General features: G+C 35.2%; 1 protein-coding gene across 1 annotated transcript in view; it reads left to right on the plus strand.

Moving 5' to 3' along the window:
• The window catches only part of GABRA2 (gamma-aminobutyric acid type A receptor subunit alpha2), a 55,229-nt gene that overhangs the window by 17,890 nt on the left and 22,333 nt on the right, over nt 1-15,006 (plus strand). The window contains exon 4 of the mRNA XM_082758565.1: nt 9,274-9,341. Coding sequence (XP_082614691.1) covers nt 9,274-9,341 — 68 coding nt within the window. The remainder of the gene's footprint in view (nt 1-9,273; nt 9,342-15,006) is intronic.

The raw sequence follows: 15,006 nt of genomic DNA on the forward strand, positions 1-15,006 counted from the left end.
CACTTCTGTTTTGCTTCAAGCCCTCTCTTGTGCTTAAGTAGCAGCAGGATTCAAGCTAGACACTTTCATTGGCTGGCCTGATGTGACATGGGTTGTGCCAGACAGTACAATAGCCTTCTCATTGGGAATGCAGTACATTCTCGCTTAAACATCTTATTTATTTTTTACCTGATTCGGAAAATTTATCTGAATCCACCTCTCCTACATTCCAACTGTGTTAACTAGACATAGGGCTTTTTGGTTGCTCTGGGAGAGTTGTCCCTTTCAGTGGGGACGTTTCATGTATCAGAGCACAGAGTGAGACCTATATTGTTTAGTGCTGGACTGTAAAGCCATTCACAGTCTTTGGCCAATTTGCCCCATATAGACTTAGATTTGGCAATGCCTAGCTTTTATGGACCACATGTACAGTGGAATTAATTACTTCATTCAGGTTTCCTTTGTGGAACATAGGTAAAGCTAGACATGTTGTCACACCTTGGAAATGATGTGGACATACCCTTAACTGTCTGTAAAAACAGCTTAAAAGCCAATAAACTCAGTGTGGATCTGTCAAGATAAGCAATTAAAAGTGCTGAAGAGAGGCATGCAGCCGAAGCTCTTTCTTGCCAACACAGGTGAAAAATCAAGGTTTGGGTTGGAAAATGCTACCAATCTCTACTTTTTTCTGTTCACATTGTTGTGCCTCCTCTAGAGCTCATGCTATTCCTCATCTCCTGAAAACAGAGCTGTGAGATGAGCTAATAGCTTGGGATGATGAAAACTGGGGAGAGAGAGCATCCTTTGTCATGTGCTTGTAGTGATGTAAAGCAGAGACATGAATTCAGTTACTGTCTATCAGGGTCTGTCTTGGCCATAAAGGTGAATTTTCTAACATAGGGCATGTTTCCTCAGTCTTTGAAAGGAATTGTTTTGCTTTGTATAGACAATTAGATATTGAGCAGACACTCAGTTTCTGTCTGCTACATCCCATGAGTACTGCTAGGCTGTGGAATCAGTCTCTTTCTTGTTTTCTTGCTTTCTTTCTAAGTGTCTTTCTGGCCCAGTAAATTTGTAATAATATATATGGTTTGAGGAACTCAATGGGACTTGGTTGAGAGCCAGTTCCTTAGGCTGCTTGGCAGCATCAGGATATTTTTGCCTCAAGGTGGAAATATAAACAGCCAGGGAATTTTAGATACTGACGATGTTGGACAGGAGTTTGGGACTATGGGGGTTTTGAACAAATATAAGTGCAAAATTTAGTCATTATGATCTGGACCACTGAGACATTCAGATTAACTTTTATTGATTTCAGTGGAAACTCAAAGTTTAAACAGCTTTGCGGAGCTTGTCCAATGTACTTAAAAGGATAATTGGGGACCAAGGTCTGTTGTTAGCCCTACCCTTCAGTGACTTTCTTAAACTTGAGTAGGAAGCCCACAATAAAGTTAAAGTTGTGTCTCAAATATCACTTGGATCTAAGCTTTTCATTTATAGATCCCTTTGGAAATATATTTAATTTTGCTTCTTGAAGCAATGAGATTTGTAAATTAAAGTTCTATTGGTAGAGACAGAAGAGAAATTAGTAAGGATAACATTTGTGTATGTGATCTATGTTCTTTTCTTCTTTTTGAGTGACAGTTAAAGCCCAAATCTCTCATATGCATGTGTGAGTTGTCTATGTAATGTGTAAATGTATCAGCTCAGAGAGAACTTCTAATTTTTATTTTTCTAGGTGGAAACAGTGCTTTTACAGTTTGCACCAGGAAACTTACATGCAGGACAAATCCCAGTAATTATCTGACTGTGGAGAAAATATCTCATTATGTGAATTGCAGATATGCCTACATTTCATTCTGTGCACATTTTGTGGGTAACCTACATGTATACCTAAAAAAGACGTCAGTTAAAAACATACCAGAAAAATGTTATACGAAGTCATACATTTTTCTTCAGAATAAAAGTATGCTGACATTTAAGTTAAATGGTTTTAGCCAGGGTAATGTATATATGTCTCTAAAGATACTCATCTCTAAAAATACACCTACTTTTAATTGAAGATCTGTATTACAGTAAGTCTCCCCTAGAGTTTATATTTTTCTTCTATGTCAGACCTGTTGTGTTCAATTTCAGAATCCTAAGTATTACTTTGTATAAGAAAAATTCCAAGTCAAAGATGGGCTCCCACTCAGGACCAGGAATTCAGTTAGTCTGAATGACACAATGGTATTTATTTCAAGGGTGCTGCATTGTTTTTATGGGTTGTCCAACTTTATGAGTTCTGTGTAGGCCATTGTAGGGTCTCTGAAAGTCTTTACATGTAGCTGTGTAGTTAGTGTATGATATAATGTCTGTTGATAAAAGCTCTTCAGTGGGAAGTCAGTGTCTGTTGGCTTACTGGCTGTCAGTTCCTGTCTCTTTCCAGTATGTCTTCAGTATATGTTTTTCTTTCTTCAGATTTCCCACTAATGTCCTACTAAGTGATTGAGAGGATGGAGTTCTTTAATCCATAACACAGGTGGATTATATATGAATAAAACTTCAACGATCTCTTGAAGAAAAGGCATCTCTTACTGGGTGTAGTAGATTTTTGCTCCCTCCCCACTGCCCAAAGCGTCTGTCTGGAGCATAAACCTCTGTCCTTTTCTAGGCTACCGTCAGATTATCCTTTATACTGTTAAACTGCTACAGATAGTGTTCAAACAAACCACTGTTTTGCCACAAAAGTAGCAGAGAGCATATTCTTGTTTTGGTTAACACCACAAGAAATAAAATACAGGGCCTGATTCTGTTTTCATTTATACCAAAGAGAACAAAGAGAGTAACTTAACAGTCACTCTTCCAGATATTGTTAAGTCGTACTGGTAAGCACTCTACATACACTTTGTTAAAGATGGAGATTTGAAAGAGGAGTTTCCATATATTAAGAAATTGTCTTGCCAGTAGATCAAGGATAGAGTAAAGCTATTGGAAGTGAAGTACTCATGTCAAGGAGAGAAGTGAAGTTGCTTCCTCTGCAAAGCCCACTTGAGTTTACAAATTGGAACTGTATTTGTATATGTCCATGAAGCTTTGAAACTGTTCTAAGTTAACAGTGGATAATGAATGGAGATGATAAGTAGTTGGCTAGATAAAACTGTCATATAAAGCGCCAGAACAAAATATAAACAAGAACTGGCAGAAGAGTATTCTGAAATATCTGCATTCCTATGGATTTTACTGCTCTCACGACTCCACATTGCTTGACCTTCTTTGACCCTTCATTCTATTCCAGCCAGAGAGTGACTTGAGCTGTCAACAGACACACTAAAGAGCTTGTCAGATAAGGGCGGCATGTTGAGTTCAAACAGTGTTTGATGGATTAAGACCCTGGCTGTTTCACCTGTGCAATTCCTGACTTGTATTACGAATGACAATTTCAAAGCCTTTGGGCAACACTGCCAAGCATGTCCTTGGAGACCATATAACAATGTCAGAACAATGTCAATTCCAGTTAAATAATTTTTAATAGCAAAATAATTAAACTAACATCAAGCTTTTGACAACATTTCCACAAAAACTCAGAAATCCTCCACTGAATCTCCCACAGCACTCCATCTCCTTTTTTTATTTTTTGTTGACATAATTAAAGAACAGTATTTCATTTTCACATTTTTATGCATGCTGTAGCAGCCCTTCAATTACAGTCTTGCAGTGTTCTCCTGGGTACTATTTACTCTACATTTAAAATAATGTTTTTAAGAGAAAGAGAAATTGTTTCATGCCATGCATTAGAACTGCATATATATATATATACTTTAAAAGCTCTGTCCCACCAAGAAGTATTTTTGATGTTTTTGTATTACTTCAAGCAGATTGGCTTTTATTTTAGCTGTCCAAACCCTGAACCTACAGTTTTAGTTCTATGACTAAAAGTTTGAATACATAAAAATTCCAACCCAATCCACTAGCCTGTTTTCATGTGAAGATAGTCCTTTCATACAAATGGATAATGTAGACATTTTTTTTTTTTTGCAACAGGACATCTAGAACTTTGCTGAAAGTTCACTCCAAACAATTCAAGATGAGCACACTTCTTTCTTCTTTGATTTTAGATGTACCTAGAACCAGCCATTCATGTTTTGGTTCTACTCTCTGTGAAGAAAGGCTTGTAGATTATCATGATGTAAGGAGAGAAGAATTGAGGAAAAAAAATATTCTCAAATTTGATAAACACTTAGAAAAATTGTTTTAAGAAAATTCTGCCTCAAAGTATGAGAAAGGACATTTGAAAGAAAGCAGAAAGGTTTTGAAAACTGCCTGGTAAGTGGTGTTCCAAAGGATCTCATTCAAAATTGAATTGACTGTGGAAATTTCTGCTTTTGACAACTAGTAAATGTTGATGAGGAACCTTTTCATATGACTTTTCTGACCATCTGCATTACTCAACTTGTGATTGATTTACATTTCAGACACTGCAAATACTCTACCAACTAGTTTACTTCAGCTGAGCCAGCTCTTCTGCTAAGGAACACATTGGTAGTATATCATACCACCAGAGAGGGCATCTCAAGAACAGGAGAGCTGGTGCAGTGAAGTGGACAAAGGTACTGATACCAACTCCAGCTAGGCTCTGAACTCCTTTTACAATTTATGACAAGTCAGTGCACATTTTTCAATGTGGATATTTAATGTTGGACAGCTAAATCCAGATTCGGCAAACACCTATATTTCGTGTTATTTATACTTTGCTTAATCCTTCTGCTTCAGCTTCCCTAGTATGGAAAAACGCAGATAGTAGAATTGTTGTCTTCAGAGAGAGGTTATTATAATCAATGTTTATAAAATCCTAAATGTCATTCAAACACACAATAAACCTTCCAGCTAAGGATACATATGATCTATAAGTCTTCTGCAGTTTGGTGTATTTAATGCTTTTTTAAATTTATTGATTATTTTTTTTCACTATTGATAGTATGACAGATCAAATAAGGAAAGGAAATCAGAAGAAACCAGTGTTTGAGAATCATCATCATCTGGAACATGATCTTAACAGTTCTTGCATTTACTGTGTGTGTTGGTTTTTTTTTTTTTTTTTTTGATTGTTTGTTTTTTTAGTATGGGTGTTTCTTCCTCTCTTTATTCTTAACTGTCCATTTCTTTTCAGCTACTTTTGGCTTCTGTCTTGAGAAATTAGCCTAAGCTAAGTCAGATAAGGCTGTGTATTATCTTCTAACAGCTATGACTGCTTTTATTAAAAAAAAATAAATAAAAAATAGTTATTTTAGCTGAGCTATATTTGCTGAATTTCAGGGCAGTCTATGTAATGGTGGCATCTATATATCATATTCGATACCTGAGATTTTTTTTCCCCTTAATGGGAGCATCAGAAGTGAAAACTACATTTTTACCCTTTCCCGTTCCTGGTTCATCATTCAACCTTCAAAGGAAATGATTCAGAACAACTTAAGAGATCATAAGTATAAATGTTAGCCACCACTCCTTCCAGTAAACAGTTCTTTAAAAACTGGACTTTTTCAAAAGCACTAGGCTTCCATTGATTTAAGCACTTTCAAAAATCAGGCCTTTCAGTGAGGTGTTGACATACCAATTTAAGAAACAAACTTTATAATGATACTGGAAAAACCTTGACCTTATTTTTTTCTCACAAAAATAAACTGTAGATATGTACACAAATGCATGTTGCATTGAACATTTATTAGCTGAGTACATTCCTTTGGCTTTTGCAGAAGTACTTATGATACAGAACTGTTTGAATCTCCAGTGATTTAAGAGGGACTGAGATAACTAGTGCTGTTCTTAACAGAATGTGAGTTATATAAAGCCTGTAGCTGTGGTGCCTGCTGGACGAATTCTCATCAGAAAGTCTGAAACTGTCCTTTTTTCTCTGAATTGTTTTCAGTAAGTTACTAGTGGGACAAAATGATATGCTCTAATTCAGATTTTATTTGAAAAACATGTAGTCTTTCAAAGTGAAAACTAGAATATTTGTTGCAAAAAAGGATCCTCTTTTCTTCTACATCGATAATGATTACGAAATACTGCATTCAAATTTGTAATTCAGATGAATCTTTGTTGTAACAGTAAGTAAACTAATAAATGAAGAGGCACAAGGCTCAGTCTGCTAATATTAACAGATTATAATGGGAATAATTCAAGATTTATTACATTTATGCTTCTTAAGGACCATTTTCTTTTTATGTAGGATATGAATTGAAATATAAAATATGCAGAATGTTGAGAGGAGACAGAAAAGAATCTGCCAGTTCCTCTTTTCTGTTCTTCAGTCTTTTTTTTTTTTTTGTATCTTCTTTTTCTCTGTTTTTGTTTATCCTTCCTTTTCCCTCAGTCTTCTCATATGTTGTAATTATCCAGGTTTTCTTGTTCTCTTCATACCCTGTTTCAAGATGTTCTGCTCACTCCCTTCATTCTCAGCTCCAATGTGACTTTCGCCTGAGGAGAAGCAGCCTTGTGGAGTGCCTGCAGTTAGGATGAGCCCTCACTTCAGGGAAAAGCAACTGGTTGCGTTAAAACTTATTGCCGTCGCCACTACCTAGAGCTATGATGGCTTACAGGCAGTTTTAGCAGACAGAAAATAATGGTTATGATTAATTTGTATTCATTCTCATTCCTGAGGCTATCAGGGATGAATTTGCCCCAGTACTTTTTATATGCATTGAAATACTTGTCTTAATTATGATGACCTAAAATGAAGCTCTTACAGCTGAGAATCTCTGGATAGCATGCCTCTTCTTTCCCCCATCCGTTCCTTCTCCTCTCCCTCAGTCTTGGTCCTTGACTCAAGGATAATTAGGATCCCTGATTTGAAGTGGTTAATGCACACCAACAGGAGGAATCTACAGACTGTTGTAATAACAATTCAACAATTTCAGTCAATTTGTCTTTAGCTCTTCTGCTCATTTCTGATGGCAGGATTGATCCAGAAGTATCCAGAAAGAGAAATAATGTGATTGGATATAGGATTTATTTTTTTTATTTATTTTAAATATAAAAACTTAAAATGCAAGGCAAACAGGAAGATTTTATGTCCTTCAAGTTTACTACATGTAAATTGTAAAGACAAATAGTATGTCAGATGCAAACAATGTTATCATTAGGGTAAAGAAACAAATGTTATCATTAGGGTAAAGTTACGAGAGAACCATGCTTCATCAATATTTTTTTATTTTTTTTTTTGGGGGGGGGAGGGAAGATGAGGGGAGGTTGAGGGAAAGGAAACAGATTCAGATTTGCCAAGTGATTTTCTTGCCTCAGACAGAGTTCACTCAGATTATACCTGTATAATTGAAATTAACCCTGGTTCTTTGTCATTGGGATACTTGATTGTCAGTCATATATTTGTAACAGCATGGGTTTTTGTAGAATTGTAATTAAGATTGTATGTTGTCATTACAGTACAGGCCAAATTTCACAGTTAGTCCCTGCAGCATTGTTTTACCCCCTGAAGAGTAGTCTGTCTTGTCACTTCTCCACCGCATCTCACCCTGTGCCAGGTAACCATTTGGAGAGAATAATTCTTTTTCTGGAGAGTCTCCCACAGGCACCGTGCAGTCACTAGTCTTCTGAACTGTACCTGTTGTTTCAGTGTTAAACTTCAGCCAGACACATACCTTATGTTTGTTGAATATTAATAATGGTGCAGACACAGCACTTTCTGTTGTCCATTGACTTAAAATTAGTTTGTAAACTCTTTGGAGCAGAAATCAACTCTGCTTTTTTTTTGTAGATGCTGCAGGATAAATTACTGAGATCTCTGTCACACAAATAAATGATTCTCAAGATGTGCAGGGAAAATGTGCTTACTGAACTTTCAGAGTGCCTGAACGACACATAGTAACAGTCAGCCTTTATTTATTTGCTTGAAAAGCAATCACAGTCCTGGAAAGAAGGTTCTCTTTTTGGAGGAAAGGCTTTACCAAGTCTTATATTGTAAAGAATATGTCTCTAGTGTTGGTCTAAGGAAGCAAATTCAAGTTTCTTTAAAAGTGAAAGTGGGGGAGTGTGCTCTCATCATGCTCCAGAAGTTCACTGAAAGCACTGTATCACCTCCATCTCTGCTTTGGGTGCGGCTACATCCCTTTGATAATACACTACTCTCTGTGCAGCCACACATAGAACAGCCTGGTGGCTGGTAGAGCTTCTCCAGTCGTGGGTGAGTACTGCTGATTTCTTCCAATAGAGGGCAGTGATTATTGGCCTCAGTACAATTACACATAAAATCTGTCTGTGCCACATATTTGTCAAAAGGTAGCTTTTAGCAATGTAAAAACTATTAACCATCCATTTTAAATGATGCTTAAATATAGAAATTATGATACAATACCAGGATCAGTCATGTCACAGGCATGTATTTTTTTTAGGAATGGAAAATTCTGGGTGCAGCTAGTTGTATTCAAATATTTCTTATCCAGCCAGCAACTGGCTTTAAGGCATTCCTCGTGTTGACTGTCTTGAGTACAGACAGCAGCTGGCAATGGCTGTGAGAAATTTCCTGCGTGTTCTATCCCTCTTAGCAAATATCATTCAGTTTTGAGTCTAATTGAAAACTGAAGACAGAAAACTCAGCAATTATTTTTCCCTGCAGTACAATATTTAATATTCTGACTTCGTGGCTGTCTGGCTCCAATGATTAGAAGCACTTTTTTTTTTTTTTTTTTTTTTTTAACAGTATTTATAGTATTGCAGCAGTATCTCAAGACCATCATGTATCAAGGGAAAGAACCATTATGTTAAAGCATGCCAGTTAAAAAATACCCAATTAAAATACAGAACACAGTCAAGTGTTACGTTTGGTGTAGTCTGTAATTGTTTTGTAACCTCTTTCTTGTCTTTGGCTTTGAAAAAAACTGTTCAGGATGAAGAAAACAGCCTTGAACTAGAAAAGCTTTAATAGGAATTATCTGCAAAAACAGAGATAATACCTCTGCAAAAAAGGCATTACATGTTTAGAACTGTACTACCTCATTCAGTCCAATACAGTGTGATTATATTTGCTGGTAGAGATATGGGAAATATGTATGTAGTTTCTGATAGCTGTATAGTCGTCTGATTGAAATGAACTACACAGTGGGACAAACTCTTGCCTGATCACCTCTTTGTAATCACAGCATAATTAAGTGGGGTAGAGACCCCAAGTATTTACAACAGGATTCTGGTTCAGTGGAATAAATAAGGGCATAAACTTGCTCAAAATGTTGCATAATTTTGTATAGAGAGCTTGAAATACTATAGATTTAAAGTGATTACTTTATTTATTTATTTTTTTATCAGATAGTATTACTGAAGTCTTCACTAACATCTATGTGACCAGTTTTGGACCTGTTTCAGACACAGATATGGTGAGTTTCTGAGTCCTTTGCATGTATGGTAAAAAATGTAAAGAGATATGCTATAAACTTGCTTTTAAACTTGCATTCTGCTTTCATTTGTTGTGGGAAGATTAAGAGCAATTTTCCTGAAGTCGGGAAGTACCAAATCTCAGAAGTTCCAAAGATGGAAATTGGTTTATAGACCCTAGATGACAAGTACATCTGTATTAACTGTTCAGTTTGTACCACTGAATCTCCTGTTTATAGTCCCCCTTGACTGTACGTATGGTTTATATTCTGGAGCAGTCTTGAGGTGGGTGAACTGGATTCATTTTGGACGAAACTAAACTGGAAAGTAAGAGCACTGTGGGACTTGACAGGAGTTAGTTTGCAAAAATACTCTTGAAATTTAGCTTGGAAGTTGGCTCATCAGCACCAATTGTGTGGTTTTACTAATCTGTCCTGCATCATTTGCACTGTTTAGTAAACTGACATTATGGAAAAAGGTTTATCAAAATTTCCACTATTTTGGTAAGTTTTTTTTTTTTTTTATGGATTTTTTTTTTTTAATGAAATTCATATAAATGTAGTCATCACCTTGTGAAATGAATTTTAGCAAAAATTTCTGCAATGATAATACATGAAAAAATATTTCAGGGAAGCAAGAGTTTCTGGCCTGATATTCTTATGAGCCCCAAACCAAGAGTTTATAATTTTTATTGAGTGCTTAGAATTTTTGCAGTCCCTGGGTCTACTAGTGTTAACAGGGACCATCTAAAGTCAGTGACATTACAAAGAAAGAAAATATCAAAATATTGCTCTGGATCACAATTTTTCATAAAAACACCAATGAAAAAAAACAACTCTGAGACAAGGGGTCCTTTGTAGGCTCACTGCAAATCAGATGCAGATTAGAGAGGAAAATCTTCATGGATAAAACACCTCTGATAGGAAAGAAGGGAAGGACGACATAATCAGAAAATTCATCTAGCTGCCCTTACCACTCCTTTACAATATGAGAGCCCTATGAGTATCTGGGTTATTATGTTTTTAAGACACATATACCAAATGAATGGACATAGGACTATGTGAGATACAGAAAGCAGGGTATGTGTAATTGTGGTGAAAAAGTAATAAAATTATTTATGAAGAATTTTAAACATAATTGATAATATATGAAATATAACACATTGTATTTGTATATGCATAAAAATAATATTTTTAAAACCAGTCTATATTTATTTATTTTTTCCTGTAAAAACTTTCACACTATGCATCATACAAAACAGGAAGCATTTTGATTCTACATGCTAGGTTGCAATGAAACTAAATATTATTTATAATACAGTATGTGTTTTTAAAGGTATTTGTTCACTGACTAGCAATCATAGCTTTTGAGATATATATATATATATTTTTTTTTTTTGTGGTTGTTTCATTTTTTTGAGCTTTGTTTCCACTGTGAAGAATAAATTACTGGTGCTTCACGTGAAAAGTTGTTTTCATAGAAAAAAGGTATATTTATTTTCTTTTGACACTGCATGTGCTACTGATTCTCTTGAGGTGTTTTTCCTAATGATGTTAAGTTTCTGAATTGATTCTTGTTTATTATGAATTATAAAAAATGGGTACCCACACTATATGCAAAGTGACTGTATGAACATCACTTGACCTTGTTGACCTTGTTACTCTAGTTTAGCGTGACTTCACTGTCCTCACATTTACAGCATTCCTGAAGAATTGGGAGATAAAGTTAAAACAATTTTAAATTGTGATATTTGTGGTACAGGGAGATTTATCAACGGCTGTGCAGGTCACTTGTGGTGAAATGGGGTGTTAATGAAAAGCTCCTTGACCAAGTTCCTGGAACACTTTTGACATCAGTGTGTAAATGTATGGAGAACTCTGGATATCTATTTACACAGGCAGATATGACAACACAGTAAGCTCTCAGGTCATTTGATATCACTACTGTAACTACTGTATTGAGGTATTATCGAAACAGACTGTGGTACATTAGAATGGCAGCTGTTACTGTAATGGGGAGGTTTATTTGCAAAAAAGTAGATAGATAAGAGCAGTTTAATACCTACTGCTACAAGTTTCAGGGTTAATTTAACTTAAGTAGCTAATTATTAAGTCATTTTGAAATGTATGAGCAGTAGATCAGAAAATTTCAACATATAAATTTTGAAATAATAACTTCCAAATTATCTCATATTCTGTCAGATGCAAAGGTAACATTAGAGTTTATACGAGTACTGTTTCATTTAGGTATTGCATTACTGAATTGATAATGTAAACTACTATACAGAGAGTTCAAGGATATTTTCTTCTGTAAATGTTGTCACCACTGGAATATTTTATTTTTTTTTAAACTTTTCTCCTGACAACTTTCACTTGGAAAATAAGTTTGGTCTCTGTCCATGTCATCCTAAGTCTTCAGGGGAGCCCAAACTGAATTGCAGGGCTTTTTAGTAATGTTGGGTTCCAGTGCCTGAGGAACTCTCTGTTTTCACAGTGTGAGTGAAGCCTTCAGTCCCATTAGGGTTTCAGACTGGGCACTGCTGTTGTCCAAAACTTTCAGAGTCGCTGCTGCCAGCAGAATTCCTTCCCCTGGGATTTTTCTTAACAAAGAAGGTCAGCAGACATATGACTGTACACCTTTGCATTATCTATTTGCCTGTTTTATTTATTCATTTACCTATCTATCTATCTATCTATCTATCTATCTATCTATCTTTCTATCTATTTATTTATTTATTTATTTTTGGCAGTTAGCATATTGTGAAAAGCAACAGTACTTAGGAAGAAAGCTTATCGAAAACAGGAAGGGAACTCACTATTGTTGGAGATGGTTGATATGTGATTATAGCATGGAACAGAGAGGTGACACAATAAAAATTACAGGTTGATTGGGTCTAAGGACGCTGTTGTTGCATATCCATGTTGATTCAAAAAGTTGATAAAATATCATCCTAACCTTAACTGGTTTGGGGTTTGTAGGAATTTGTGAGGTTTCTGTATTCCTCACTAGGTACAGTAGTTCACATTAATGATGATATGTTATTGTGTACAACTTGTGACTCAGTATGGTTGCTGGAGTGTAGGATTTCATACAAATTCTCTATATTTTTCCAGTAGCATGAAGTGATTGACATAAAGTATTTAAGTCCAGGCAAATTTGATCTCTGACCATTTTTAGACTAGCTGAAATAGTGGTTGATAAATTCAGGAGGTAAAATCTGAAGCTCAGATTATTCTGCAAACATGATTCGAGTCAAAGTTTTTAATCTTAATTCTGGATTAACATTTTGACTAAATAAATAATAATTAAAAAATGCTACTCTGTGTTCTGCCCCAAATAGTCATCTGCCAAATCTGTTTAATCTTTGCTAGAACTCTTTTGCAAACTGCAATTCAAGTGAACTGCTGTGAGTAAAATATGGCTGCACCCATATTAGCTGTGTGATAAAAATGCTGTTGTATACTACCCACAGTATGTAATGTCAAAGAAAATGCCAATATACAACAGTATTTATTTATTTTTTTGCAAATTAATGAGCATCAAAGAAGGCAAACAAAAATGGGATTAAACAGGTTTTGTTTTCACTGTTCTGTTTTTTTGAGATGCTATTTCTCCAAAATGTTTAAGTTCAGTATTATGATGCTATGCCTTATGGGCTTGCAGCCAGATCAGTGATACAAATTTACTTTGACAGTAGCCTGAGAGAAGAAAACCTGCATTACTTAAACCAAAACAAAACAGAACCCCCCCCCCCCCAAATTAACAGAACAATAGAAAAACAATGCATCTCTTAATTGTCTAAGGATAATTATAAGGTTAATTTATGATCAGAGTGGTTAATTAAAACATTTTTAATTAAATTATTTCATTCCTGAAAATTCTAAAGTGAAGGATAATTTTGGTTGGAATATGGTTCCCAGGATAACAAAATGGAAATGATTTAACTTAATAAATTAAAATTGATATATATATATTTTTTTTCAAAATTAGTAAATAATATTAATCCCAGTCTGATGATTGGCATAGCCATATAGATATGCCAATAGCTCTGGTTTTAGTACTGCAAACAAATTACTCTTACAGATTTTTCTCAGAATTATTTTCCTTCCAGGCTCACCTACCACTCTGGCTTCTAAAATTTCCCAGATAGCTATATAAGTGCTGATCTTCTTGAGAGGAAAAAATACATAAAAAAAATTGAAAGCTTATTTGCTCCTCCAACAGTTATTGTATATAAGACAGAGCATATAGCCACTGAGAACCTTTATATGAGGTCTGCTGAGAAGAAAACTCCAACAAGCTTTTGCAAAGTATTGCCTCACAGCAGCCTGTCTAATTATCACTGGGAACTGTCTTTCCTACTTCCCTACAATACAATAGTAGGTGGTAGGACCTAAATCAGTTTTCCTTAATATTAAAATTAACAGGCTTTCTTATAGTTTTATATTTGAACCTCTAATTTCTTATTGTATTTGGAGAGTTTTGTTTACTGTGGTTATGTCTTTATTTTCTCTTTATGTTTCTACATAACATTGTTCCTAATCTCTTGCCGATAGGCTTGTTTTTCACACTAGCATCGAGAAACATGAACATTTCTCTAGGTTATACATAGATCATATGAGTTCAATGCAACACAGCCTTTCATATCGTCAATTTGCAATTAAACTTTCAAGACACATTTCTGATTTTTCAAATGTAGTAAGTACAGAATTTTTAATGAAGACTGAATGTCAAACCAGAAATGACCACAAGGAGTATTATAACATCTCTTGCTGTAATTGAGGATTTTTCCTCACAGAAGAGGCTGAACACCAGATCACATTCATTTTTCTGTATCTGCTTTTCAGAATTCATAATTCCATTCTGTATTTCAGATTATTTTTTTTTCCTATAAAACTTAATGTTTTAGCTGTTTCAAGATCTGATTATTAGGTATGGTTTCATAACTGGGAAGAGGATCTAGAGGGGTTATGTTGTCCAGCTGGAATAAGGGGTTACTTGATAATGATTTTCTTTTCCCAAAGACTAAAAAGAAAAGTAAAGCAATTATTTTACTGTAGATTTTATTTTAGTTCAGTTACAGAAGTGTAGATTAAGACTAAAAGGCAAACAGAAATGGTAAATACAATTAGTTCTCTAGGGCATTGGGAAGCATCTAGGTCGTCTTTTTATCATGGATATATTTCTGAAAAGTCAGTGAATTGGTAGCTCTATTCCCTTTTATTATAGGCCAAGATCATTGCCTTTGCAAGGAAATCCATAGGCAGTTTTTAAGGAGGATACCGCATATGATGGTCTGCACAATTTCTGTCCTTTTATCCTCTTGGAAAGCATTGTTTTCCTGTGCAGTATCCTGTCAAGTGGATAAATATCAGAGTTTCATTTGTCAGAGACTGTGCCCAAGCACTGATATTAGCTCCCAATGTACTTTCTATTTGGATTCCTGTCCCTGGCACCAGGTATCCATTGTGTTTCAGGGTTGCTCTTTCTCCATGTCTGAACAAAAAAGGGTAATGAGAAATGTTTGTATTTTCAGTGACAGTACTGTGAATAATATTGTTTTATCTCTAAGTAAGCTCAATTTATATCTTTCCCGTTCCTCTCTTATCTCTCCTCAGTGCTTATTTTAGACTCAGAGTTCATTCTCCATCAGATCTATGGAAAGAG

This window comes from Aythya marila, assembly GCF_965140915.1.
Source record: "Aythya marila genome assembly, chromosome: 4".
In the NCBI taxonomy this organism is placed as follows: domain Eukaryota; kingdom Metazoa; phylum Chordata; class Aves; order Anseriformes; family Anatidae; genus Aythya; species Aythya marila.